The sequence below is a fragment of the Haliotis asinina genome, chromosome 14 (assembly GCF_037392515.1).
Source record: "Haliotis asinina isolate JCU_RB_2024 chromosome 14, JCU_Hal_asi_v2, whole genome shotgun sequence".
Lineage (NCBI taxonomy): Eukaryota > Metazoa > Mollusca > Gastropoda > Lepetellida > Haliotidae > Haliotis > Haliotis asinina.
Window position 1 is genome coordinate 36,101,169 of NC_090293.1, and position 25,107 is coordinate 36,126,275.

Here is a 25,107-nt window from a genome sequence, read left to right on the forward strand (position 1 = left end):
TTTAATCAGGATAGCGGGTAAACTAAGGTACGTGATCATGAGAACTACAAAATACAATCCCCAAGTGTCAGGCCATAGTTTTATGTATCAGACAGACCCAATTTACCGAGAATAACACACGACGAAATATGAATGTGGTCAAATCTAGGTTAGTTCGAAGCAATTTAAATATAGCCTATATTTTCAAAATGAAAAAAAACCCGTCTGTTTTGGAGGGTCCAAAATGTGTGATAATTGGTGTTATGTGTGTATTTTTTTAAAGTATAACTTTGACTGAAGTGTGAGTACAAGGGAGTACGCTTCAACACATACAAAACTAATGAACATCGCGTCCACTTGATATTGCCAGTCACACAGGTTGGGTTTGAAAGAAGGGGATTTACTGAGAATCCATCGCGAGATGAAAGACGTATTTTCGTTTTATCTTTTTGGGTTACGTTGGATGTCACGTACATATAATTCCGGATACGGAAGTGCTTTTCATTCCAGAACACCACTGTCCTGCCTTGTAACTGGCAGTCTGTATGAGACTTCTCCTGAGTAGGTTATCGATGGTGGCCGGATCAGTAGTGCGTATTGGCCCCTTCGATGTCCAGTAGATGTGGTTATTCTGGTGATAGCAGTATTTCTGTTGATGTTGAGTGAATACCCTGTGCACGTGCTGATATATGTACCCTTCATGTAAATACTTCCTCTCTCACATATTTCAGACGTCTGTAAAGTTACATCATTATCGATATTTTTCGCTTTCTACCAAATCAGATCAAATTAGCAGTCATTTTCTGTCCTGTTCATGTGCGCCAGTCGAATGCTTGTTTGAAGATGATGAGAAAAAATCAGAAACTGTGAAAGCAGACTAGCCGCTGTTCTAGCCAATGACAAACACTCCAGCGGCATGTCGTCAGCACATGATGTAGTCAACACTAGTCCCATGGACGACAATGGTCGGCCCAATGTCCTGCTGGAAGCTACAACCAAACCTGACACCGTTTTCCGTCCTCCTACAGCCAAACCTGACACTATTTTCTCTCCTTCTACAACCAAACCCGACAACGTTTCTTTCAAGGTCGACATTGGTCCTGTGCTACAAACTAGGGTCGATACTGTTTTTGTCTTTCTACGACCCCAAACCGGCACTCTCCTGCTACAACGTGAAACCCACACCGGTCCCCCGACCTGTTATAATGCATAACCAACCAAAGTACAGCCCATGTCATACTATCAGCCCAAAACAGTTGAGTTTTTCGGTGTTTTGTTTCAGTGGTTGACAGTGGCGTGGAGTCAGTGTCATGTCCGGACTGTGAAAATACGTTCAACACTGCCAAAGATTTAAGTGATGTGCCAGGAAGTTGCATGTAAGTTAATACATTCTATGTCAGAAGAATAACAACAAGTAGAAAAGACACGCGTTACACGGCGTAAAATCACATAAAGATCTGACGAGGTTGTTGCAAAGATTTGTTGCTTCACAAGACAACGGCAGTTGTAAACACTGAACACTGTCATGAAGACAGGTTAGTGTTTACTGGAGTATGAAGGAACTGTCGCTACAACGTTCTACTTTTACACTGTTTATATAGTCATGTGTGGGACCTGTTTACCACACTGACTTCACGCAAATGTTGTATTTGGAGTTTGTGCATGTCCACTTCAGGGCATGGAAGACCTATCTCACCTGCCTGGAGACGGCTACCGACAACTGTCCCCAAGGTAGTGGCCAAGTTGAGGAGATCGGTAACTTCTACAGTTATATCAGTCATAACTGCAGTGAGTACATCTGTTCCAGTACATTGTATGGATACATAAAATACGTTTTTCTTAATACCCACCCCCCCAAAAAAAAAAAAAAAAAAAAAAAAAAAGGAAGTACATAATGAAAATTGCAATGTGATGTGCAATGAATTGAAACGCGATTCATTTTACAAAATGGTTAGCTCTCTTTATGAGTCCTATGGTGTTTATGTCTTGATCACAACAAAATGCACCATCTGTAAAATACCCGTATTGAACAGCATGTGTCACAGAATACACAATTCACATATAATGCACGTGAAAGTAGGGGATCAATCTCAGTGATGGGTATACAAGGTTGATCTCTGTCTGTCGATTATTCACTCTCTTTGGAATATTGTTGACGAACGCAAAATACCACGTCTAAGTGAAGTCAACCATCATATCGCCATCGGCCTCATTGAAGCTGGCCAGTCTCAACGTGTAGTTGCCCGACGCATGAACTTTCACCGAAACGCCATTTCACGTCTCTGGGAGAGACATCACCGGTTGAATTCGGTTACAGATGCCCCTCGTACTGGGCGACCTCTTTTTGACCACTGCGGCACAGGATCGCTACATCCGGGGTACCTCACCTGCGTCAACGGCGCAGCTACGGCAACCCGTACCGCGAAACAAATACCCGGATTGAGGAGACTTTCTGCACAGATCGTCAGGAACAGGTTGAGAGAGGCTGGTTTACCTGCCAGAAGACCTTATTATGTCCCTATGCTTTGACAATAACATCGTCGACATCGAGTTCAATTGTGCACCAACGTTCAGGCCTGGAACCTACCGAACTGGCGTAGAATCTGGTTCAGTGGTGAATCACGATTTCTGTTGGAACGACGGGATGGAAGAGTGCGGATGTACAGACGTCGACGTGAACGTTTCGCCGACGCAAGCGTTCCCCAGACGAACAGATTTTTTGACGCAGTGTTATGATGTGGAGGGAGATCACCTGCCAAAGTAGAAGTGATTTGGTGATGATCCACGGCAACCTGACAGCTCAAAGGTACTGTGACGAAATCGTACGCCCACATCTCTTTCAAATCATTGATTGCCAGAGGGAGTTTTCTGAATAGGACAATGTCAAGCCCCACACAGTATGTCACACTAGAGACTTCCTCCAGAACCACAACATCAATGTGCTCTCTTGGTCATCAATATCACCGGACTTCAACCCGATGGAACATCTGTGGGATGCCCTGGACAGTCGGGTGCGACGCCGTAACCCTCAGAACCAGACACTTCCTAACTCGCACGGGCACTACAGGCAGAGTGGGCAACACGAGATTCTGAGATTTATTCGTTCGATGCCGAGGCGATACCGTGCAGTTCTGGATGCCCCCGGTGGTCACAATAGGTATTGACTTCAGCGCCACCACACGTCTCCATGTGACATTCAAACTGACTTTCCTTAAGTTCGTGCCAAAGACGGATAAGTCCGCATTCCCAGTGTGCATTTCGCTGTATTTCTTTACCTCATAAAGTTTACAAGATGTTTCAAAATAAGCAAAAAAGTACTGTTGAAATTCCTATATGCGTTTCTTTTTGGGGAGAATATATATCAGAACAATGTGTAATACAAGACAAAATGTCATCAAAAGACAATACCTTAAGTGTCCTTCATAAAAGTATATCAAAAATCATGTTCTATTCCAGTGTAACGATATGTATATACGAAGCATGCCTACTACTATATCATGTAGTAGGAGATGGGTAAGGGTGACCGTTCAGTGTGTGTCATGTTGCAGCGCTCACCGATGCCTGTCTCTGCCAGAAAGCCTACTGGGAAACACATCTGACAAGTACAGGCAACGCCAACTGCATGTAAGTCACACAAGGATCATTGTTAAGGCCAGTATTGTCACTTTTTACAAATATCTTGCAAATGCTCCAGTTTTGTTCCAGTGTCATTCCGTTGTCTTCCTACGTTGTTTTCCCATGTTGTTTCCAAACCGATAATAAGTTTTCCTGATACGATAAGCAGTATTTTCCATTTTGCACTTTTGAAGTTTTAGTCACAAAAATCACGCACAAGTGTACAAGTAAGCAAGTCTTTCATTTCTCCATACAACACGCGATATTACAGACAGTGTCTTAGTATACAGTGCACCATGAACGCAGTTTGTTTAGGGAATATAAACATAAGCTTTACATTCGCGTTTTACAATCTCTTTCCGCACAAGTCCATATCTTGGCAACCAGCTGTCAGTCGGCAACAAGCCACCAATCAGCGACTAACAAATATATCGGCAACAAGCCATCACTAGGCGGGTAACAAAATATCGGCAACAAGCTGTCAGTCGGCGATAAGCAATATATCGGCAACAAGCTGTCAGTCGGCGATAAGCAATATGTCGGCAACAGTGATCAGTGAGCGACAAGACATATATCGGCCAGAAGCCATCAACCAGCGAAAAGCAATATTTTTGCACCAAGCCATGAGTTGACGACAAACAATATGTCGGCAACAAATTATCTTCGGATGGACCAAAGTCATCAGTCGGTGAGTAACAATATATCGACTACAAGCCATCAGTCGGTGAGTAACAATATATCGACTACAAGCCATCAGTCGGTGAGTAACAATATATCGACTACAAGCCATCAGTCGGTGAGTAACAATATATCGACTACAAGCCATCAGTCGGTGAGTAACAATATATCGACTACAAGCCATCAGTCGGTGAGTAACAATATATCGACTACAAGCCATCAGTCGGTGAGTAACAATATATCGACTACAAGCCATCAGTCGGTGAGTAACAATATATCGACTACAAGCCATCAGTCGGTGAGTAACAATATATCGACTACAAGCCATCAGTCGGTGAGTAACAATATATCGACTACAAGCCATCAGTCGGTGAGTAACAATATATCGACTACAAGCCATCAGTCGGTGAGTAACAATATATCGACTACAAGCCATCAGTCGGTGAGTAACAATATATCGACTACAAGCCATCAGTCGGTGAGTAACAATATATCGACTACAAGCCATCAGTCGGCGAGTAACAATATATCGACTACAAGCCATCAGTCGGCGAGTAACAATATATCGACTACAAGCCATCAGTCGGCGAGTAACAATATATCGACTACAAGCCATCAGTCGGCGAGTAACAATATATCGACTACAAGCCATCAGTCGGTGAGTAACAATATATCGACTACAAGCCATCAGTCGGTGAGTAACAATATATCGACTACAAGCCATCAGTCGGTGAGTAACAATATATCGACTACAAGCCATCAGTCGGTGAGTAACAATATATCGACTACAAGTCATCAGTCGGTGAGTAACAATATATCGACTACAAGCCATCAGTCGGTGAGTAACAATATATCGACTACAAGCCATCAGTCGGTGAGTAACAATATATCGACTACAAGCCATCAGTCGGTGAGTAACAATATATCGACTACAAGCCATCAGTCGGTGAGTAACAATATATCGACTACAAGCCATCAGTCGGTGAGTAACAATATATCGACTACAAGCCATCAGTCGGCGGCTAGTAACACATCTGCAACAGGCCATTGATCAGCAAGTATTAATACATCGGCAGCAAGCGACCGACAATCAGACTGTATGCAATCACTGTCACACATGGGTGGGTGCATAAAACACATCTATGCATAAAACACATCTAAGTTTGTCATCCACGTTGAAGGTGCACCGTAACAGAGACTGACAAATTCCAAATTTAGCACACTCCAGTTAAGCACCTTTACCTTCGCCTCTATTTTCTTGACCATAAAATAAACTGTATTTAATCTACTTTAATTACGCATTTATCCTGTCCTAGACAAACCTATCCCGAAAGTATCCTACTTTTAAATATAAATCCAGATTTGGCACTGGGTCAATGTTTGATTTCATCCCAAACAGAGCGGCAAAAACTCGCATCTCCTGTTTGAGAGGAAAGGGGGGACTCGCTTGTGACAACACCACATCAGTAGCAGGACTGGCTGTAGCAACTGAAACGTTCATCGGCTCTTTCGGTGCCTGCAGTACGTATACATGCCATCTGTTATATAATGCTTTATCTCCAGACAAGTGCCATACAGGTAGGTATACCCTATGCTGTTCAACGTGTTCAGTTTTGAGTGGAGAATTTGAAGGTCAACAGTCCAGCTTTGAAGAGTAACGCATTATTATGGAAAAAGCATACGTCATCTCTGCAAACAGACTGAACACGTTGTCAGTGTCAAGGCAAACGTTTTTACTGACGTTTTTATGCGATAATGTTCCCAGACGTCCAGGTTCCCACAGAGCAATCCAGGGTTTGCACGCTCTATTTGTACACTGTTGTAGATGCAATAGGTGGTATTTTGCGTGTGGTGAGATATCTGTACAACAGAGAAGTTCATCATAGGGAAAGAGATCGCATCATTCCAGCAAGACCTCCAAACCCCCCAAAAGAGCCTGACACAGAAGATCCCGATTTACACCAGGCGATCCATCCGGGTCATGACGATTTTTGCACAGCGTGCGTCGCTTACCATCTGCCCACACATAAGACCAAACTGAATCAATATTTAAACGTCTTTGTAAACTAACGTGAACATTTCGTTAACATGCGGTAAAGGTCTTATGGTAAACATTGTCATGTCCCATGTCCTCATCAATATCGACATTGACTGCTGTAACATCTACACCATTTCCGTTTTGTATTAATTTTGAACATTTTGAACAATATGTTGTAGTTACTATGTGAATACAAAGAATTTGTTTTCAAGTCATGTACGACCACATGTAGTCGGTTCATTCTTATCAGAAGAGTGGGCGATGCTTTATCAATGCTCACGGGTATAGCTGTAAATGTGCATAGATCCATTTACGTATTTACACATCGAAAATATAAAATAAGGAATGCTTGATTAATGATTACTTTAGGCATCATCTTTTTAAAGATTATTTTCTAGTACTGACATATTTCCAAGTTATTGATTACATATAGTTCCACATTTTCCGCTCAGTGTTTTCGTCTAAGTGTATATTACCGTTAATGCCTGTGGCTGGCTAGCTGGCATTTCTAATTGTAGCCATTGACCCTGGCTCGGCATGCGAATGTGAAGTAAACTACGTTAAAGCAGATGTCAGTTCAAACAGCAAGTTGTGCACGTGAGTATAATCTCCCATTTACAGAATCCAGATATTAGGTGAGTATAAATGCTGTCGTATACGTGTGCGTTTTGATAAATAATAACAGAATTTAAAAATATTTGAATTACTAAAATTACTACTTTTGAGTTAAGGCATTTTTCAGGGTTGAACAATAAGTGAAAAGTTTCAGAGAGAATTAGCAATTATATCTTGGTACATTTAATTGCAGAACGATTTCTTGAGTGTGGTACCACACGCAATTACAAGGTAAACAAAATAAAATGCAGTTATAACCTTTCCGCAGAGTAAGATATGTTGTTTTGTTTGGATACAAAAGAATATAGAGGTAATTGTTGATACTAACAACGAACTACATATACACCGGGTGCCACAGGCAGACAAGACAGTTCATCAGCTGTGTGGCAGGGCGTCCTGGAAAAGTTTGCATGGCAACTGTAGCCGAGGCGGTAGCTGATGCAGAGACAACGATCACCAACATCCCTGGCAACATCTGCGGTATGTTTATGAAATAAATACAGAAGCAGGTGTGCTGAAATAACAATTGCCAAATTAATCGGTGGTCTGCTCACGAATACTACTATATATTTTTGTATTTATAATGGGGTCCTGTCAACGCCAGACTCTACCTCTCCCTGAACAATAAATATTATTTAAGTACCAGGTACTTGGTACAAGGTAACTGCCTCTTCATTAACACAACAACACAACAACTCCTTGTCTATTGATCTGTGCAATGTATGACTGTTTTTGCCAGCTGTAAGTGAATCAGCGTGTGCATGCGAGATAGCCTACGCCAAGTCCAACATCAGCGACAGCAACAAGCTATGTTCGTAAGTAACCTGTTTTGAACCATTCTTGTGAATATTGATGTAGCAGTGATTGTCTGATTGGTCCACACACACATACTATGGGTGTGAGATACCGTGTGTTGTCACTGACTGATACACCTACACGAACAGCTTATTACATGTGTAAAACTTGGATTAAAAAGGAGACATATGCGACTACTACATCGGTCACAGAGGCATAGTGAAATATCCCATATGACGCAACATTGTGCACATAAGTCTTGGTTTGGCAGTAACAACTAATAGATATTTTAGATAACACGAGTTGTCTCAGAAATGATTGAAATGTTCATTATCTGTTGAATGCACGCTCGCCCTCACGCACATACATTCAACTGCCTCAGAAAGTAGAATAGAAATGACCACTTCTTGTGGCAATAAGGGGAGCTTGCTAGTGGCTCCCATCTCACATGGCATCTCAAGTTGCCAGGAGACCAGCATTTTATGTGATGGTGAAAATTAACATGCTGGTCTGCTGGCAACTTGAGACGTCAAGTGAAATGGGAGCCACTAGCGAGCCCCTCTTACTTACACGAGCAAATGACCAGAAGTTTATACTCCGAGGCACTAGATCCTGGGATCAGTAACCTGTAGTAATGTCCAGATGTTTAGTCTAAATCTAGTAAAATCTAAATACGACACATCACTGCCCCTCCAGGATCATGATTTCACGCCGAACAACACTGCCACACAACAAAATCTGTATATACATCATATATGTCTTTATAGGTGTGCGTTCAGGTGTGTGTGAGAAATTTTGATTTGACATGTTGACAGCGAAACCAAAGTATATATTGGATGTTTGAGAGAAGCAACTGGACCAGGATGTAATGGGACTGCCATTGTCCAACTGATCACAGAGGCCGAGACTACACTGACGGGTATCCCCGACAGTGCGTGTGGTGAGATACCTCCCGTTAAACATTTAGAACAGCCACACCAACCCACCTCCACTGAACTGAACTGAACAGAAGGCTGATACCAAATATTTGTCTGAAGTAATGATTTATACACTTTGACCTACCTTTAATGCTGGAAAGCAACATATGAAATAGAGCGCTGCCTCGTATGTGTTTTGCTTTCAAAATTACACATTGAGATTCAAAACGTGGGACTTCTGAACAAAGGTGAAGACGTGTGTTTGATACCACCACATACCACTGTTAGGTTACATGGTGTTTCATTTTACTGTGGTAGTTAAAACTGTACCAATTGTCTATTGTGTGTCATCAAACAATACCATGTAAAATACATTGTGTAAGATAACGTTTTGGGGGACGAGAACAGGATATTTTAGTGCCACTGAAGCAGGAACGCGATTACCTAAGTGAAGAGACCTATTCAAATAACCAAAACAGTTTCATTCACACATTGTGTTCTTGTTTGAGTTTCGTGTGTTCATTTGTCCGGGAAGACAATGTATGGATATATTTCTTAAGTTTATAAAACATTCCCTCCAGCGTTGAACACTACGGCGTGTGGCTGCGAAGTAACGTATGCAAAAGCAGACGTTTCTACCCAAGCTAAACTGTGCACGTGAGTTGTGTATAATGTTGTACTGAGTGAGTGAGTGAGTTTAGTTTTACGTCGCACTTAGCAATATTCCAGCTATATGTACTGAGTGAGTGAGTTTAGTTTTACGTCGCACTTAGCAATATTCCAGCTATATGGCGACGGTCTGTAAATAATCGAGTCTGGACCAGACAATCCAGTGATCAACAACATGAGCATCGATCTGCGCAATGGGGAACCGATGACATGTGTCAACCAAGTCAGCTAGTCTGACCACCCGATCCCGTTAGTCGCCTCTTACGACAAGCATAGTCACCTTTTATGGCAAGCATGGGTTGCTAAAGGCCTATTCTACCCCGGGACCTTCACGGGTCTGTACTGAGTGAACCATAGTTACAAGGAGAGTTCAAGACACAGTGCAAAGTGTGTTGTGCTAAACAAAAACCTAACCATGTCCGCGTCACGTCAGGAAGGACCTTTCACCCGACCAGTCAGACCAGGCACTTACCAGACCAGGAATTTGTATGTAGTGTCTTATCACGCTGCTTACAAAACGTTAACGCGCGGTGGTTCCGGATAGAAGTCAGAATCACTGTCCATCTTTCGCTTCCGTTGGCTAAATAGTCAAAGCTAGCGACATTTCAAATATCTCATGAGAAATCTTGTCACACAGCATCGTCTATTCATCAGATATTCTATAATTTTCTTTGGTTCTGTTTTCAGTTTTTAAATTCATTAATTTTAAAATTCTCTAGAAGTCGTTAATTTTGAATAAGTGACACAATGGTATGAAATTCTTTTGTCGCCTTGCTCTTACTAATTTCTTGTGATCAATCATATTTCGCGAATGACCTGTCTGAAGTGACCTATGATCTGTGGTTACAATTATATAGTTGTCTCTTTGCAGAGAGACGAAAGCGTTCGTAGCGTGTCTGGCCGGTAAGATCGGTACTGGTTGCAACACAAGCGTGACGGTGGACACATTGATCAAACAAGGGGAGACAATTCTCCTTGGAATCGGAGCTGAGTGCAGTGAGTGAATCATTGTCGTTTGGTTCCGACGAAAGGCGTAGTCAATATATAATGATCATGATGATATATACATATGTGATATTACTTTAACATCTCCAAATATGCTAAACGCGACAAACTCATTTCTACATGCATGTTTCTCAAATTGTTGACAATCCATACCAGGACCGAGTCAGATTATCAATTTCGTGTTGTGTAGAATGTGATCTCAATAACGATATTATGGAATTCTGAGATGATAAAAATATGGCAATGTGTAACATACAACGTTTCAACACTCAAAAAGTCTAAAATCAAGGATAGATTCACAGCTGTGTCGGTTTCATTTTGATTGTGAGACACTCAAGCACAGCAAATATGATATGTTAGCTAAACTACGTTTTTACAAGTCCCAGGAAAATTTTTGATAATTATCTTGAAGCAAAGAAATAATTCTGTAAGACGAGTCAAGCCAAGGGAGATTTAAGTAATTCTATGACTCACGAGCTTGTTAACACAAGACCACAAAACAATCAAATCTCTCATTTCGTCTCTAATTATGGGAAATACGATTAGCTCAAGTACATGGTAGGAGTATTTCAGAAATCTGCTAAATCCTGACACGTCACATGCCATGACGACGACAATACCAGACTGCGGCAAGACCCAGTAGACCCAGTAGACCGTAGTGAATGAGTTCATGCTGATCAGTTAATTAATCACATTAGTCTAGATGAAGTAATTAGAGCTATTTCACAGTTAAAAGCTGGCAAATTAAATATTCTTCTTTTATGGCACCATATCTACTGCCTTAGCTTCTTTTTATCATGAACACCTTAATCTCTCCGAAATCATGGTGTACTGGTCTCTTGGTGCCACTGTATAAGAGCGTCGATTCTTCCAACTCTCACAACCATAGGGGAAGTTCTCTTTTAAGTGTAATCTCGAGAAATCGAAAGCTGTAGTCTTTGAAAATGAAGGGTTCTTACGGAGGGAAGGAAACAGGTGTTACAACACACTATATATATATATATATGGAAGTAATTTTCTCATCTCGTTTAATCTGGTCTAAAATTGTGAAAAAATCGGGTTACAAGCACAACGTGCATGTTTTCCGGTTTATTGTTTGCTACGTAACTATCCAAATATTGGCCTTAAATCTAGCATGACTATCTTTGACACCAAAATAGCTCATATAGCGTTATACGGCTGTGAAATTTGGGGATAATATATCAGATTCCAAAGAATAGGTTCAAAATAACGTCATTAAGAAATGTTTATCAATCAGTAATTGTACGTAGCTTCAGTTTATATCAATATTCCCATTAGGATGAAGTTCTGTTGGTTATTAGCATGCAGAGACGCTTCACTGATAAAAGAATCGTTGTCCTTTTTCTAAAGGGTACCGAAATATTTAAATAATTTCACTACACAACCACTCCGTGATATTTGTGATGTCCTCTGAGCCACGAGACCTTAAATTCTGAATAAAGCCTGTCAGTCCGCCGTGACATGTCCTAAAAGCAGAGTTGATTTACCATTTCGGATGTGTCCTGGACATGCATATATGAGTCAAAATATACGAATAGACGACTTAGCCTTACAAAATTCGGAAACGCATGGTACAAGTCAAACTAGACCATTGCATAATTGTTGTCATAATTGTCCTTTCTCTTAATTCATGTTGTGACTCTTGACTAAACCCAAATATCTAGCGCAGCGGTACACCGTAACATTTTTTATCAGACTGACCATTCCTTCCAGTTTGGTTGATATTTCTGTAACGTGTTACAATTAGTTAAAACATCACACCTCAAATAGAAAAATGAAACTACGCGAGGCAGTACAAGTAGCAAAATGTGATGTTTGAGTAACTTTTGTTCCAGACATAACCGGGACAGCATGTGCATGTGAGATATCCTATGCTTCGGCCAACACCAGTGACGACATCAAACTCTGCAGGTGCGTCATGTGTGCGTGACATGCTGCGCAAACATTCCATGGTCACACAGCATGTGTATAAAGTCGTCATCACTTACCTGTAGGATAAAAACAACGAAAACATTATTCACATAAAGGTAACAAGGAGTGAGTGAGTGAGTTTAGTTTTACGTCGCACTTAGCAATATTCCAGCTATATGGCGACGGTCTGTAAATAATCGAGTCTGGACCAGACAATCCAGTGATCAACAACATGAGCATCGATCTGCGCAATTGGGAACCGATGACATGTGTCAACCAAGTCAGCTAGTCTGACCACCCGATCCCGTTAGTCGCCTCTTACGACAAGCATAGTCACCTTTTATGGCAAGCATGGGTTGCTGAAGGCCTATTCTACCCCGGGACCTTCACGGGTCAAAGGTAACAAGGATGTGTGTTGCACTTGTGTATCAATCTGATCGAAATTAATTCTACTAAATTATGCACAAACTCTACTATATTTGTAAATTAGCACATCTAAAAAAATAAATACATTTTGTCATATAACTGATTCACATGGTAACAGGGTAAGTTGGGTTGCCCCTAACACGTCTTCATGTCACGGCGTCTTTGTTAGACTTGGAAAAAAGCCCCAGATCCAAGTCGTTTACCGCTCCGGTGATATAACACACTGACCTGGCCGCACGGCGTGAGGAGATCCGGGATGGTTGGTATCCACAAGCACACGTGTATGGTGTTCCAGACAGACGCAACACTGCACAGCAACTGCGGTGTCTTAGACGACTCATCAACGTTGCTATATTTATTATTTAGTTTATTGAATTAATATACATTTTTGTTTTCAACATAGAGAAACGAAGAAGTTCATCGGTTGTTTGAGAGGTAAAACTGGTACTGGATGTGACGGAAGTTCATCGGTGATGCAAATAGCTACAGCAGCAAGAACAATACTGGGAACTATCACTGATGGAGACTGTAGTGAGTTGTCTCCATGTGTTCGAATTCTCATTTGAGTTTTGATTGTACGATCGGTCAAAGATAGTGAATGAATATGGGTTTACGCCGCATTTTTCCAGCGATGTCAATGCGGGGGACACCAGAAATGGGCACACACATAGTACCCATGTGGGGAATTGTACTCAGGTCTTCGGCGAACGCTTTGACCGCTAACCACCCCACTGTCCCGCCATCGGCCAGAACAAACTATTTACAGTTACGTGAGTATGGCTTGCACATCCTGAATATTATTGTGTTTTGCGGAATAATTTTGAAATCCATTCACAAGATTACTTTTTTTACTTTTAGGTTTCACAAATACCACGTGTGGGTGTGAAGCAGATTTTGCCATGGCCGACATCAGCAACAACACTAAACTTTGCAAGTACGTCGAAGTCAGTTATCGTAGTTATTGTTTAACGGCTATTGATTAAACCATCCTTCACATTGAAAGTGGTTATACCAACCTCTACACGGTTAGTGATTATACAATCCTTCACACAGGTAGTGATTACACCAACCTCTACACGGTTAGTTATTAAACCATGCTTCATAACAGGTAGTGATTATACCGACCTTTACATGGGCAGGGATTACACCATCCTTCACACAGGTAGTGATTATAGTGCGTAGTGGTTAACTATCCTTTACATAGGTAGTGCTTACACAATCCTTCACACAAGCGTACGGTTATACAATAATATTTCGCAACATGAACTGTTGAACGCATGAATACGTGAAATGCCAGCTGAGCAAAGCCCACATTAAGTCCATATTTGTTAGAGTGACATGCTAAGTATATACTACATAGTTACATCGGCACATCAACTACAAGCTTCAAAGCAGACATTCTATCTGTATATGAGAGGCACATGATGCAGCGATGAGATGCAGGACGTGACACACCAGGTTCCAAACTAAGACCTTGACTGCATCATGTCATGTGCATCTTGCAGTGCAACAATGGCATTCATCTCCTGTCTGGCGGGAAACTCTCAGACCGGATGTGACGGCAAGACAAGTGTTGGTCAGTTGGCAACTTCAGCAGAGGTAGCTGCTTCAGCTATCGGAAACTGTAGTAAGTAAACACCGACTATCGAATGCTTAACCACTGGGCTACATCACCGCCCTAGATATGGCATGTATCAAGTGTTTAATTTATAACTTGCCACACTCGCAAATACAGTAGCCAATCTATGGAGAGTGGTCTCAGACTGTAACCGAGGGAATGAATATGTCAGGAAGAATAAAATGAGAGTCAATTCAAGGACAGGTTTCATGGCACAGCTGAAAATGCCACTTTAGTAAAGATCACTGACACATTACCCTTTGGGCAACCAAGACGAGCGAAAAATAAATGTATGCGTACCTGCAGACCCCGCACTGCTTGTATGTTGCTTCCTTCCTTCCGGCCCTACTTCAAGGGAATACTTCTACTATAAATGGGATAGTAGACAATCAGTAGCCCGTGAAGTAGCCTGCTTTGTTACTTTAAGTCATATACTTACTGGAAAATGAATGCAATAACATGTGACCAGTTCACCAAAGCAGAATGCAGGAATTAAATAAATGCATCGAAAATGTAATTATAACTTTGCATAACTTTGGCGTTTGTGGTAGTGACCGTCTTTGATAAAGGCGAATACTTCATCATATTGCATCTCTTGCTCTCTTGTAACCAGGTTTCACGGCTGGGTCAGTGTGCGCCTGCGAACTCAACTATACAAAGGCTGACATCAGAACAAGCAGTCTGAAATGCAAGTAAGTACCATTGTGACCTGGCCTCGGCTGTACGTATTTGACGTCACTGCCTGTACCTACATTGGACACACACACACACACACACACACACACACACACACACACACACACACACACACACACACACACACACACACACACACACACACACACACACACACACACACACACACACACACACACACACACACACACACACACACACACACACACACACACACACACACACACACTTGAACAGTTCATAGAGGTCACTAAAAGGGTGAATCACACGTAAAATGCTGCCTGATGGCCAGTAGTATGAGCTTGTCATAAAGTTGTTGTATTGTTGAACATACGCCAAACACGTGATAACATGTCCATGTCCTCATGTCAGCACTGAAAGTATTCTCAGTCATGTGTGACATTAAAGTGACAACCCCACTGAAGTCGAATTAAAACTGAATACTACAAAAGTTCTAAGATCCGATCCATGATCATATGCACAAAACCTGTCACACATATTCCTGTCATGTGGTAGCAGACATGTATCGATATATCTCTGAGTCACTTGGACCATCCAGCTGTTTCCATAAATGCCATCAACAGTATGGTGATCTTCCTTGAAACAATACTGTCAGTTTCAAAAGTCAACAATAGTCGATTCTGCCAGGCTGATAAACACTGCTTTATTCTGTGACAGTTACGTAGTGCACATTAGTAGATTTGCGTTGTACAGTAAATCACATGTAGCAGGTTCAAGCCGAAACCATTCAACTGGTCACATGGTCACATGTTATTGCATTCAAAACAGAGGCGTATTTTGATGATACCCTTATGTACAAAATATTACCTCTTTACCTTACTAACTTACTTATTACCTTATTATTAAATGTCACTCAAGATGCGGTAAAAGTGTCACATCATAATGGTGGTAGCTATCAACATTTTGGCTATTAAGGGTACTTTTATAAATAATATTTCTTAAGTACATATACCACGCATGCATATGCCAATAAATATATTACTTACGAATTTCGTGGCAGAATCAATGCACCCCAAACAACCAAACCGTTCATCATCTTTTTCTCCTCCAGCGATGCATATGTTCGTCTACCGCGCCACATTGCACGCTTTTCTTGCCTCGTACACGCCACCCGCAGTTACCGCCCCTGAACAAAACTAAGCCATTCAACTGCCTACCGCTAAATAAAGAAAAGTGACTTCCTGTCATTTACAAATACTGCGTCATGTGTTGAGAGAGTTACCTCCCTTCCAGTATCAGTGTAAGTGAAAATGATGCTGAGATTTTGAACTGGTGTTGTTTTGTTATTTTCTCACTGCACATTCATTTACAGAGCACTGCAGGACTTCCTCAGCTGCTTGGTCGGCAAGTCCGGGACCGGATGTGACGGAAGTACAACGCTGCGCACACTCGCGTCTAATATCGACTTCAGCTTGACAGCGTTGGGCCAAACAGAATGTCGTATGTGTTAACTGTGTATTCGTTTTGACTGGAAAATTGAACCATGGCACCCTTCATACACTGTAACGTAAAGGAAATAGTTATATTGAAAAATAGGAAATCCTTCAATTCTGACACCTTTCCGTATGCACTTACCGAAACAAATCATCAAAAATGCCAATTCAACCTATAAAGTTGAAAAAAATACGCGATAAAAAAGCCCGCTAAATCGGAGTTCAATCGATTCACTAATTTTCCCCTAGCGTTGGGGAAAAAGTGTTTTCAACAGCTATGCTGCGCTCCGCAGTGAATAGATTCGCCGAGCTTGAAACAGTATGCCTACCCGGAGTATGAGGTCGTAAGCAGTAGTCTAATCTTGGTTGTGCACACTAACAAGTAAATAGTCTACTCGTTATATAGAAAAAAAGACACGTTAATTACAAAATATTGCACTTTTGATTTGTGATTATACGCTTATGATTTTGTTCATTTCTTTCTTTTTTCTAAATCAGTCATGCCTTTTTATATATCATGAATAAGTGATAACTGTTTTAATCATGTTTGACTTTTTGGTTGCATGTGATCTTTAATGTTTACACAACGTTTCAACGTCCACCTGATGAAGAGGCAAGAACCCATGTGTAAACAATAAAGAAGTTGACATTTAGAACAATTTGTCTTATTTCTGAATACCAACTTCTACATGCCTCTCAAGAACCCAATTCCCTGCACAGAAATATAAAAGGGTCAAATATTTTTATAACCTGTAGTGTTACATTTGACTTTTTATATTGAAGGAACATCGTGTGTACACATTTTTGTGTTTGTGGCAATTCTTGACGATGTCGACATCCTAGCTGCAATGATATGTCAGCCATGTGTTCCTGACATGGTGACAAGAGACGTTCAGCTTCACCAAGTCCTGAATGTCATAAGATAATCACAAAATCAAACATGAATCATTCTAAATCAGTGACATTTTGTCTGTTCATCCAGCCAGGAAAACAAACTGTGAATGTGAGGCCGCCTTCGCTATGGCTGACATCAGTGACACCAAGAGGAAGTGCACGTTCGTATCCAACCGTATAGGAACAACACAATACTTACCCACATTTAACACTTGTATATCAGGGGCAAGCGAGTGTTCATATGTTTAATGTATACGTTGGAAACATATATAAAGAGGGTCATGTAACATGGCACACAATGCACCATGACTCACAATACATCTTGACTCACAATGCATCATCGCTCACACAGTGTCATGACTCACAGCGTATCATATCTCTGAATGCATCCTGAGTCACAGTGTATTATGGCTTATAGCAGCGTAACTCTCAGTGGATCAGGACACAAAACATATCATGACACAGTCCAATACTTGCATCATTTCAAGGTAGTTTTGTTATTTTGATACGAATGGGGTCGGGGAACGATCAAGAAAGGCACAAACAAATTATTGGAACAGTTCTCTGCGTTAGTTGAGGAGCAATTATTTCATGTAATGTCAATGGAACAAATGTGAGGATTCACATGTCTACAGACAAAGAGTTGGCCAACACATCAGCCACTTTGTATGGCCACCAATGCCAGCAATTATTGTTCGGCACTGTCTCGGCACAAACTGGATAAGTCGCTCTTGCGGAATTCCTCCCCACTCTTTCTGCAATACGATTGCCAGTTGTTGAAGTGTCTAAGGCGTGTTCTGACGTTGGCGTACACTTCGAGTGAGTTAAATCCATAGGTTCTATCTTGGTAAGATCAGGCGACCAGGAGAGTCATTGTACGACATTGACGTTGGGATTGCCAATTGTCATGATGGAACAACTCGCTCTGTCGGTCCAACATCGGAGGCAGGGCAAAGACTTCGTGACGCGAAAGCACTTTGTTGATGCATCGGATTCACCTGAACTACCTCTACATCAGATCTCTTATGTTGGATATCTCACCCCAAGCCGTGAAACTTGCTCTATCGATTTAGACGACCTGTAGAATGCAATGAACCAGACTTACCTCCAGTTTTCTAAAGAGGCGGTGAGATAGCCTTGTGATTAAAGCATTCGCTCGGTATGCCGAAGACCCGGGTTCGATTCCCCACATGGGTACAATGTGTGAAGCCCATTTCTGAATCCCCCGCATTGATATTGCTGGAATATTCCTAACAGCGGCATAAAACGAAAATCACTCACACTCCAGTTTCTAAGATTCCAGTGTCGCACTCTACGGCACACATCAAGCACAATGGAACTCTTAAAAGAGGTCTCCTTGGTCGAATCACCTTTTCATGCAATCAGTTCCTGAAAGTTTGGTCGGATTTTTTTTTCTAAAGCCTGAATGCGTTGTGCCGCTTCCACGGCTATAGCAAGACGCTGGCACAAGTGTCCAACCCCTGGACGGCCCTGGGAGTGGGTGGTAACTCTTGCAGTATCTCTTTTCGGGCGGAATTGGTCTGCAGTAAACGATCTGGCGAGACATGGTGCTCCGATGAACGTTGAAATGTCCGGCAACTGCGGCCCCTCAGCTTCAAGGCCGCCTAGGGCAATGTTTCGATGGCAGCAATCAATTGTATGATGATTTCTTTGCCAGGCAAAAACCAATGACAAAATTAAGCACAACGTTTTTCCTTTTGTAATGATTGCTACCCCATGCATTTCCGCTTACATGCAACTTGCAATGGCATTTTGCTTTGCATGTTTTCTTGATGACGTTTTGGCGAACATTTCTCTGAATTTCTTCAAAGGTTATAATTGCCGCGTTTTGGCACTGAAGCTGTTTAAATCACACAACATTTGGAAGAAATAGCATATTTATTATGATTTTGCTGCAGCTAACTGAGTCCAATATTCTTAAACTCGCCTATGTGTTTCTCTTTTTTGAAGTGTGTACAATGGGATGGATAGCAGTTGTAGCATTTCTCTATCAGCATTCATAGACTAAACAATCCTCCTCTTTACGGATTACCAGTTGTAAAATGAAAGGATAACCAATTTTGTAATCTGAAAGATATTTAAAGCAATATAGATGATTTATAAGACGACCAGACATGACAAACACTTTAAAATACCGATTCATAAGAAGCAAATTAACACCCGATTCATAAGAGTTTAGACAATAAAAGGAATTTAATTTGTGATCCATCAGAAGCAAATTAAAAACAGCATAACGTGACCCGTGTTACTACTTTCCATTCTAGTGAGACGAAGAAGCTTACCTCGTGCATTCTGGGGTCTGTTACCAGCGGCTGCGGGTCTGCATCAGCCAAGTCATCTATCGGCCAAATTGTAGAGTCGACATTCACTGACATTGGCCCAAAGGTGTGCCGTAAGTATCACATCTGTATGTATATCAGTTGGAGAAAGGTTCATCATGTTACATATCTAGTATATGTTTACGCATATAGCATTGAGGTTTCCCAAAATCTGGGTGAAAACTGTTTTCATTTCGTAACCAGGCGTTCCCTTTAAGTGTAGAGTAAACTCCCTCTTTGCTATTATTTTTGAACAGCCACAAAATTCTTTTTTTTTCAAAAGAAATTTTGTGTAGGCTATAACTCGGGAGCGTTATAGAATTAAAATTCCCGCCAACTATGACATGTTTTCTGACATGTATTGTGAATAATAATAATACATTCAACACCATTACGATTTCAAGCAGCAGGCCTAGGTTGTCTTCTTGACGTAACGTCACCCGGTGCCGACTGACGTCGTCCCTGAGGATATTATATAGTTTTGATGAAAATAAATTGACACCTTGCTATTAAACAGCTGGATCTCAAAACTAATCAGGCATCATTGTGTGCATTATTATCATTATGCCTATGTTGACGTTGACAAATTAGTTCGATTTACTGACAATGAGTCAACGGGAAACTGTGCCTTGTCTGACACTATACATCTAGTGACGCCTTTGCACGCACAACTGTAATTTAGACTGTGCTCTATTGCAGCTCTTACTTCCACATGCCAATGTGAGATCAGTTTTAACAAAGCGGACACCAGTGATAGCCGCTCCACGTGCAAGTAAGTTAGATTTATCGTCCCATCCTAATCACACACACTGCATTTTCATTCTTTAAATACTAGTTAGCATGTACATGTATTAAAGAAAAACTACACTATTGGTTTGATTTCAGTTTGATTGTATATGGAGTCGTACACAATGAACTCTAAGGGAATGAACTATATTCTGAATCAGTAGTTGCAAAACAAGCATTTTCTGATCTAATGTCTTGCATAAACGTCCAATGTCTTTCGTTTCAAATTATCTCATCCATTAACAGTTGAAATAGTGATTTAATGTCAGTATGTATATGCTCTATGAATTGTTTATATAGTATGAATATTGGATTGTACTACAGGCCCGTCACATTGTGAGGACTGGATCTAAAATCGTTAACAGTTGAGATAAAACAAATAACTATTGACTTCTTTAGAAAATATAGACTTGAACATTCACAGTATTCACAATATTCACGACTACAGGGCCCCGTTTCATAAAGTATCGTAATGGGTACCTCCAGCGTTGCCTTTTTAAAGGCATTTTTGTACGCTCCCATTTTCAAAACACGAGGATTGACTAATGTTGTTATTATACGATCTATATTAAGTAAATGCGTATTTTTAAAGGCTGCCAAGGCATATAGTGTGCAATGAAGATTTGGATCGGGAATTTATTGGTAGTTAAACCACTGTGACAGCTATACCTTAGTCCTGTAACGTGACGTCGATGTCAAAGTCTTGTGCATAATTTAGTAGAGACACTGTTAAACATTTTCATTTTCACTTATGTTTGTCCTCTGTTTGAATTGCCCAGGGGTTTGTGCCAGAAGGCTGTGGTTCATTCTACCACCCTTTGGAGTATAGCTTTGACTTTTTGTCATGGGACCAACCAGTCTGGATTATGGAGCTAGATACATGCAACCACAGGCAAACCGTAGCGCAAATGGGCTGCGCATCATAGAGAAACTGACTAGTCTTCTTATATGCGATCGAAGCGAATAAAGGTTGGCAACGTACTTTCCTCGCTTCGGTTCGACAAATATTTTTCATGTCAAAATAAAAGATCGCCACCATCAAATGTATACACCCATTACTTCACTGGGTTGTGCTCTCACATTTCCAACCCCATGTTGAACAATTACTCACGTGAGATGTTTTTATTCAACATTTTAAGCACAACTCGTAGTAAATCAGACCGTTCTTCGCCTCCATTCCCAGTTCCAGCTTCCGGGTCAACGGAGTGAAGGAACAGGAGGGTATTATTCTATATAGAATACCTACAGTTACCTCCCCTGCATCATTCACCCATTACGCCAGAAGTGGTTTTTATGTAGAATATATGTTACGAAAATTCTAACAATAGCGACGACAGATAAGTCAAATAAACTGCAACAGGTTCACGATAAAATTAGACAATATGGTATTTCTTTTTCATTTCTGCTTATTCATGTTTCGTTACTCCGTTCAATCGGAAGCTGGCAGGAGTAATGGAAGCGAAGAACGATCTGAATACCCTAGGTGGCTCATAAAATGTTGAAACATCTCACGTGAGTAATTGTTCAACATGGGGTTGGAAATGAGAGCACAACCCAGTGAAGTAAGGGGAGTGTACCTTTGATGGTGGCGATAATTTATTTTGACATGACAAATGCTTTATAATCCGAAGCGAGGGACGTACGTTGCCAACCTTAGCTCGCTTCGCTCGCATGTAAAAAGACTTGTCATTTTCTTTATACTGCGCAACACCGTGTGCGCTACAGTTTGCCTGTGATGCAACTATTCGTGTCGTGTTTGTTTCAATACGACACCGCTGCATCCTTGGTGTTGGAAATCTGTTACCGTGTCTTCACTCTATGGTGGGAAGAAACTGAACGTTTATCGTTTCAACACTCTCTGGTTCCAAATATCTCGAGATAGACAATTAGAAACCAGTCTTCCATATGAACATTTAGATTTCTTGGTTCAGTTCCTTGTGATGAAAAACAGTAACAAATTTTCCCCACCCAATCCATCCGCACCTAACACAAATTAATTCTATATATTTTTGGAGGTGAAGAACGTGAGTCGTCTTAACACTGATCGCAATACAGAGGAATTCGGACGGAGATCATTGTTCCATAATCTACTGTCTGCCAACAAATTTGCCCTTACTGAGTTTCCAGCATCTTGCACTGGACATTAAATGTTTGTCGGCTTGACTGGACTCGTTGTCAGTCTGGCACATCAGAACAAGAGGTTTGCTCGCCGTGAATGTGACCACATCATTAGTTATTTACTTTCCACTTGCAATTTGTTTTTGTTTTGTTTTTTGTTTGTTTGTTTTCGTGGGGTTTTTTTTGTGTGTTTTCGTTTGTTTGTGTTTTTGTTTGTTTTGTTATTTTTTGTTTTTGTCTTTGTCATGCACTCTTTGAGTGATGTTTCAGAAATCTGACATATCACCCACAAGTGTAATGTATCGGTTAAGTTACGGGAAGAGCATCTACGAGCATGTATGTCCTTTCACACAGACTGAAACAATAATGCCAATGGTCTCTGTGTTATAAAGATCGCTGGCGGCATTGCTGCGTTGCCTGGAGGCTGTGACGGAAACAACGGACCCTGTGTGTGATGGAAGCAAGCTGACGGAGGATCTCATCACAGCCTCGAAATCACTTCACTCTGTCTTCTGTTCATTAGGTCAGCTTATATTCATGATTCATGATTTCTTACACTCAAAGAGTGCTTATCACTTTTAATTTGATGCTATATTTTCGTCTGTTTTATGTCAGCTGGTAGAATATATTCTAATGATTTTAATGATAATGTTTTGTTTTTCAGGCGTAGCAAAGGAAATGTCAATCTTGAGCTGTCTCCTCCTGACTGTAGCTTCTCAGTTGGCTGTTGCTCACTGAGGAGGAAGGACTCTTGGTTTATGGGACGTTACTCCAGCAGCTGCATCAGCTATGAAGACACAAACACTTTGGAGATAATTTCGCACGCAACTCGATTAAGAGAATGTTTCTTTTCATGATAATGAGTGCATGTGAATGACTTTGTATATCCGAAAAGGTGTCGATGACGGGTAACCTCACACTGTTAACTCGTGTCTCATTAATGGTTTTATGTATATGTTATATGAACAGAATTAGAGGAACATGTTAAATTTATTCATGTGCAAAAACAACTGCATTATGTTAATTAAACGAACGTGATGATTTTAGACATATTGCACAAATGTGAAATGATTTTATTCATGTGCAAACATAGTTATTTGGTTACCTCTTGATGTGTACTGTCTGTTTCAATGTTTTGTGTACTGACTATATCAGTATCCATTATCATGGTTTTGCACGCTTTTCATTTTGTTAACCCTACCCCCTAACCCCGCCCCATCCCCACCACCATCCCCACCACCCACACCCACTTACTGTAACATTCTGTGAAGGTAAATTCTGGTGACCCCCCACCCCCCACCCGATCGAATTGCTGGAATAGTTCTGAAAAAACGGCGTAAACCATACTCACTTACTCACTCACTCATTAATGTAAAATTACGATACAAGAGAATCTGCATCGAAACGTCGCACTCACGAATTATGGACCTGTTAACCAGAGAGAAGTTGGTCAGTTTAGTCTACTGAGATGTTCCTGTTTGTTGTGTCCAGAGTATATCGGTTAGTCTGTCCTGACTATTTCGGTGCATTGCCTTCGGTTGTGTATTGTGTTTTGATAGTTTGGTAACGTGTGACAACTGTCCAATTCGTTTTCAGTCATATCGAATCAAACTATAGTTTAGCATATGTTTATTTGGATTTACACTTTCTCAGTAATGTACTAATTCTAGTACTTCTGTTGAGCTGAGTCCCATCCGGGATTTGAACTCACACGCTCAGAGTCAGGCACCTAATCGCCATTACACATAGTAAGCGGCAAGTCTCTTCCACAAAAATGAAAGTGGGACTATTGATATTGTGGACCACGGACATTGTGTACACTTTTGAGAGTGTAAATTGTAAATGTGACAACTTTCTATAATGACAGTGTGTAGGCATAGCTTTCGGCCGTAGGAGCGTTTACTGAGAAAGTGAAATACTCCTTGATCACATGTGATCACTTTCCAAAATGTCATTGTGTGTTCACAAAATAAAGTTCTGAAACACATTGTACTAAAACCATACCGGCACAATTGAAGTTGGACTGACATGTGTACCTCATTAATATAATGGTAAAGGGATATATGGATATCATAACAGATTGACAAAAGATGTAACATATGTGCCCAACTCACCGAGCATTAAAGGTCACGGCGTAATTTGTATTAGCTTGTCATGAAGGATAACTGTCCCTTTAGCTGCCACCAGTGGTCAATTACCGGGGATTAGACTAACGACCATGTACATAATCTTCCTTAATTGAGTAAATAATGTTTGTATACCTCACAGGATTATAATCTTCAGGACGACGGATTTCATCTGAACAAAGACAATGATTCACCTCTCTAATTATGTCCTGTGTTTTGTTCGCTATCATGCGCCGAGCTTTTGCTTGGACTACGTCCGATCGAATATTGCAATCCAGTGACCACTGTGCGAATAACACAGTGAGGTAATATCACATCCTTTTATAATTTCAAAAACATGCTAAGCACCATGGGGGTATTTTTTTAAAAAAAATATTGCATTTGAGACTGTGGCTTGAAAAAGTTAC

At 40.9% G+C, this 25,107-nt stretch overlaps 1 protein-coding gene across 1 annotated transcript; it reads left to right on the plus strand.

The window, feature by feature from the left end:
• Positions 1-895: 895 nt before the first annotated feature.
• LOC137260777 (uncharacterized) lies at positions 896-24,902 on the plus strand. The gene is made up of 22 exons (XM_067798348.1): positions 896-1,151; positions 1,262-1,355; positions 1,655-1,767; positions 3,528-3,603; positions 5,672-5,793; positions 6,829-6,907; positions 7,284-7,405; positions 7,665-7,740; positions 8,536-8,660; positions 9,219-9,294; positions 10,178-10,302; positions 12,168-12,243; positions 13,073-13,200; positions 13,528-13,603; positions 14,175-14,296; positions 14,901-14,979; positions 16,317-16,444; positions 17,420-17,492; positions 19,617-19,744; positions 20,370-20,442; positions 22,967-23,097; positions 23,239-24,902. Exons 1-22 carry the CDS (start codon positions 896-898, stop codon positions 23,310-23,312), a joined length of 2,352 nt encoding a protein of 783 aa, XP_067654449.1. The 3' UTR covers positions 23,313-24,902.
• Positions 24,903-25,107: the final 205 nt, after the last annotated feature.

What these genes read in the sequence shown, in the direction of transcription:
- LOC137260777 (XM_067798348.1), top strand. Translation starts at nt 896, where the DNA reads ATGTCGTCAGCACATGATGTAGTCAACACTAGTCCCATGGACGACAAT. An exon ending in GACGACATCAAACTCTGCAG is followed by an intron (nt 12,244 to 13,072) that starts GTGCGTCATGTG and finishes TTTTCAACATAG; the next exon opens with AGAAACGAAGAAGTTCATCG. An exon ending in AACAACACTAAACTTTGCAA is followed by an intron (nt 13,604 to 14,174) that starts GTACGTCGAAGT and finishes TGCATCTTGCAG; the next exon opens with TGCAACAATGGCATTCATCT.